The 5,052-nt window shown below is 36.6% G+C and overlaps 1 protein-coding gene across 4 annotated transcripts; it reads right to left on the bottom strand.

The window, feature by feature from the left end:
* Positions 1 to 489: 489 nt before the first annotated feature.
* Positions 490 to 4,619, bottom strand: LOC112780138 (probable alkaline/neutral invertase D). 4 transcript variants are annotated; one of them, XM_025824477.3, is made up of 5 exons: positions 4,203 to 4,619; positions 3,170 to 3,601; positions 2,624 to 3,055; positions 1,767 to 2,328; positions 490 to 1,080 (listed from the first exon to the last, which is right to left on the bottom strand). In XM_025824477.3, the coding sequence occupies exons 2-5, from the start codon at positions 3,545 to 3,547 to the stop codon at positions 785 to 787; spliced, it is 1,668 nt and encodes a 555-aa protein (XP_025680262.1). In that variant the 5' UTR covers positions 3,548 to 3,601; positions 4,203 to 4,619; the 3' UTR covers positions 490 to 784. The 4 variants fall into 4 exon arrangements, with proteins under 4 accessions (XP_025680262.1, XP_025680263.1, XP_025680264.1 ...); XM_025824478.3 differs by having other exon boundaries at positions 3,170 to 3,636; XM_025824479.3 differs by having other exon boundaries at positions 3,170 to 3,552; positions 4,203 to 4,618.
* Between the last annotated feature and the right edge of the window lie 433 nt (positions 4,620 to 5,052).

Genomic DNA, 5,052 nt, shown 5'->3' on the forward strand with positions numbered 1-5,052 from the left:
GGTTACTGTTGAAGTTACTGTTTATGTTAAGAAAACTACTTTTAAAATAGAATCTTACTAATTACTCTTATCTTTTGTCTCTAAAAGTAGTTTTATTTTATCTAAACCACGTTTCGGCTTTAAAATATTTAACCGAATATAAAGATCATTATTATTTTAATCGTAATGATTTTGGAAAACAATTATTTAAGTTAATTCTTTCAAGAAATAGTTAAATACAACTTTGAAACAACCAGACCATAAGGAAGAGTTTGGGTACTGTGGTCCGAAATAGCATTCATGGTAAATGAAAAACAGAACAATAAAATTTAACTGAGGTCAAGATTTGAGATTTCACACTAAATCGAATTTCTTTTAAATGTGATTTGTGAACAGCGCCTAAATTCGTCTGGTTAAAAAGAAGCTGAAGATAATGTATTCTGTTCTCAGTTCTCGGCCTTTTTTAATCGAAACCTTGTTGATAACACTCAAGACAGAGAGAGGAGCATATCAAACAAATGAAGATTGTTTCATATCTTTCTTCTCTTACTAATAATCCCACGCAAGTGAGAGAGAAGCATGGAAAACTTAGCAAATGAAATGAGAGTGTCTTTATCTTATTTGGGAAGAGCATGATGCCCAATCTCATCAACAACTATTTTACACAAGCCAAACTTTTAATCAAGCCTACGAGAAAGGAAATTGCCAAGAATAGTGATGTATATTTGAAAGAATAATATCTCTCACCTTCTAAGTGTCTATTCTTTTTTTTTTCTTTGTACTATTTATCTATCGCCTTGTCTTTTTAGCAGGTCCAAGAAGATGATCTTTTAATCACTGGCTTCATCTGCTTGTCTTCTTCAAGAGAAATCATACCCAAGTGTGATGGGTCCTCCAGCATCATCTTTGCCACAAGATAACCTGCAATAGACCATGTTTGATATTTTCTTGCCTGTTTCCCAATATATCTCCCGAGTTTACCATCATAGTATTCCGGCCAACCATCCTTCAGCAAACGACTCTCAGCAAGCTCAATTGCACGTCTTGCTATTTGAGGTCGCCCTGTTTTAATGCAAGCCGCTGTTACTAGCCACAGGAGCACTGCACACGAGAAAAAGAAAGCCACCAAAATTCAATACTTATGCCAGATGTATGAATTATCAGCAATGCTTCTAGGTATAGGATAAGAATCAGAATATCGTTCAGTGAAAAAAGAACTGGAAATACTGTAGAATACATCGAAAAATATTGTCAGTGTAGTTAAAATATTGTGCCAAGGTTTGAAACCCACTGTAAGCATATTGTGGCTAGCCCTGCGGCCAAATTGATGATCAGCAGTTCAGCACACTTTGTGGGATTAGAAAACAAAATTGTTATTGTTATATACTCGATATGTAAATAAAAGGGAATACAGATAGCTTGCTTTTTGATAATATATACATATTTTACACAGAAGTGTTCCTTGTAAAGAGTAAAGACATAACTTAGAACTGGCCATATAAATATAAGTATTTCATGTTATCAAACAAGAATAAGTAATTTCTTCAAGCCAGGTTAACTATGTGTAAAATGGTTGAGAGAAAAAGATGAAAGATTAATTTAGTTTAAACTCATCCTAAACTTAGGTCAACATCAAAGCTATAGAATATATTTTATCAATTAGCAACATAAGTTACAATAATCTATATTTAAAATTACTAATGAAGTTATATTGACCAAGAGTCAGTTAAATGTACTCTGAACTCTAAGTTTAACTAAGTAACAAAGCAATGAGAGAGAGGAAGAACCTGGCCAAGACCCTCCATTATGGTAACTCCATCTGGTATTTTTTGGATCACAACCAGTAACAATTCGCCACTCATGGCTCTCTATTGCAGGATAAGATATTTTTAGGGGCATTTCCCCAACCAACTCATCCCAACGAGCTTCAATAAGATCCATGATAGCCATTGATTGCTCTGGAGTAGCTAGAGAAGATAGAATTGCAACACAATTGCCTAAAGCAAACCATCGAAAATCCATCCGGGCTGGACTGACATTTCCAATAAAGTAGCCTCCACGGGTTGGCATAAAGTCAAATACCCACTCTGGGATTGAGTCAGGAATAACATTGAACTTGTTGACGGCAGTATGTGAGTATTCCTCAGTCTTATACCGATAGATATCATTTAGTTGTTGGAAATCAAGCCAAAAGTAACTCCGCATGTGATAACTTAAAGCATGCAAACGCTTCACAATGCGTTCTACACATTCTTTTCCTTCTGCATCGTCCTGTTTGAGCATTGATAAAGCACATCGCAGTGCCATGAAGAAAAGTGCTTGAATCTCTATAGGATACCCATAAATGCCCTGAAAAGGTTGGAGAAATAATTAATAAACATGGAGGTTCTTCAAAAATAAAAATCACCAGAACATATAAGTGAATGCTTGTTCCCAAGGACTTGGAAATTACATACAATAACTAATAAAGGAATAAGGGCAAAACCTGAAACAAAAATAAAATTGCATTTGCAAATTGGAACACCTGGAACTATAAAATAGCCAAGGTCCAACTTTGTAATATATAATGGAATGTAACAAGCCAACAAGCAACCATTCTCATTGTCATATAACATAAGCAACAACACTGCAAACTATGTCATACCATTCTTCGATCAATCATGCAACATCCATCAGCACAAAGCAGAGTTGGAAAGGTATCAAAACCCTCAGACAGGCATAGAGTCAATATTAGCTTCATTCCCTTTTGACAATCCGGTGATTCAGCCAGAGATAAATCCCCAGTAGACTTTGTGTATGCACGAAGCAAGATAATCCACCAGAATCCAGAGTCAACAGGAGCAACTCTACCAATTGCACTTTCACCAAAATCTGCAATAAGAGTATCTGTTTTCCTAACAGGATCATGAAGGACTTTGAAACTAGCTGGCATTACACCTTCACCAAGCTTAAATCGATCTACTCTTTTTTCCCAACCCTGAAGATGCAAGGTCTTCAGCAAAAAGTTCTTAACAATATCTGGTTCACCATTCATCAGAAAGGCTAAAGCACTTGGCACAAAATCTCGAACAAAGACCTATGCAAGAAAAATGTATCAATTAAGTTTCCATAGCTAAAATGAGTCACATTTTTCAAAACCTCAATAATCACACTAAAAAATAGTAACAAGAAATCCAGACTTGGAATTCACCTGATCATAGTTCAGAACCTCCTCCGCTTGATGATCAACAGCTGCAATTGTGCCAACAGGTTGCCCTCTGAAATGGACTAGAGATTTCCGGAGGGATTCCCAGGCATCAGCAACCATAGGATGAGGCTCAAATGAATTCCGTGTTGAAGAGGCTGGCGTGTCAAAACCAGATCTTACCCCAGGCGAGTAAGTGTCATAGTTATCCATGCCCCCTCTCGCCAAACCGATAGACAGCTCACTAAGCGACCTCTCATCGAATGATCTCTGCCTTTCAATATTCAACCTTGGCTTGTCAAGGAGACGTGAGAGATCAAAATCATCTATCTCAGAGATGGAGGCATGAGAGCCAATTTTCTTTAGTCCAATATGCCCGTCCATTTTCTCTACTTCCCCAACAATAGCCAAATGATATTATACAGAAATAGAAATTATCTACAACCAAACAAGAATGTTGAGAAAACGAAAAGCTGTCAAACACAAATCCAGGACAACCACATTACTTATATCACCCAAATGAGTATAAAATAAACAATAAACAACATCAGAAACGTAAAGCACACTCAGAAGTCAAAATCAACACGATCCAAATGATTAAAATAACATTTCAAAGATAACTCTTCTTAACACTAAAGCTCCACGAATGCGAGTAAAATCTAAAGAAAAACCAAACAATTCCTCAACACGCTGTTAGCATAACCAAAAAAAAAAGGAAGCAAAATCTTTCAACTCTCATCAAACATCAACAAATTCACACAACTTAAAACAAAAACTAAACCACAAAATGAAGCAACAAACGAGAAAAACAAGTAACAGATCCAGATGCAAGAGCTAAAAGCCAAAAGAAAAGTGGAAAGAAGAATGAAACATCATCTCACGACTCGAACACCGAACTACGGCGAAACAAGGAATGTCTCTAAATGGAGATTCGAATTCTGAAGGATCGCAATTCATCGATAAGCAGGAAAAATGAACCAAAAACACAGATCTGAGGTTAACCAGCGGGAAAAAGAAAAGCGAATCGCGTTGTTCGAACCTGAGGGAGGAGCGAGGTGTGGCGGCTGTGGAGCGAGATTTTCCGGTGGCAATAACGGTGATTGTCCGGCGAGTTCGCCGGGAAATGGTTGCCGGAGAGCTAGAAGAAGAGAGTGAAGAGAAACAGAGAGGGGAAAAAATTTAACGTGAGCTCGAAAGCTCGTATTTATAACGCGGAGGAGCAACTTAGAGAGAGAAAGTAGTGAGAAATAGTTGAAGAGAGATAAAGCGTAGTAGCCAATCGGAGACCGTTTCACCCAGTTTCGTTTCTTTTCTAACAATTTCGTTTTCGGGAAATGGGGAGTACCGGTATTAGCCGGTTGCGGCAAGGAATCATCCACGTCAGCAAAACGACACCGTTTTGCTCTTCTGTTCTTTTCCGACTCGTGCGTTTCTTCGTTTCTGATTTGGTAGCGAGGAGCATGTGTGTTTGTGTCTGCGTGTATTTATAATTTTGAAAGGGATATTATTATTTTTTTAATTTTTTATGGAAATTAATTAATTAATTAATTGATTCATTAATTTGGGTTGGTGGCTGGATTTCTTAAATTGATCTGATTCTATGTGCCACGCCCCACGGTACGACAGCTACATTTCAACTTGTAATTTTCCTCCTTCTATATTCTAAAATAAAAAATGTGATATAAAAAATGAAGGAAATTGACTTCTCTTTGTGTACAGAGGATGAAAGAAAATTGACTTTTGAGTTTTGAGTTTTGACAAAGCTTTTTAGATGTTTAAAGCATGAAATATGTACATTTTTGTGTGTGTTCTTTTTATAATTTATTTATTTTTACAATTCGAATATGATAGTTGAGTTTTAGAGATACGCATTTAGTGCATAATAAAAG

The sequence above is a fragment of the Arachis hypogaea genome, chromosome 19 (assembly GCF_003086295.3).
Source record: "Arachis hypogaea cultivar Tifrunner chromosome 19, arahy.Tifrunner.gnm2.J5K5, whole genome shotgun sequence".
NCBI classification, from domain to species: domain Eukaryota; kingdom Viridiplantae; phylum Streptophyta; class Magnoliopsida; order Fabales; family Fabaceae; genus Arachis; species Arachis hypogaea.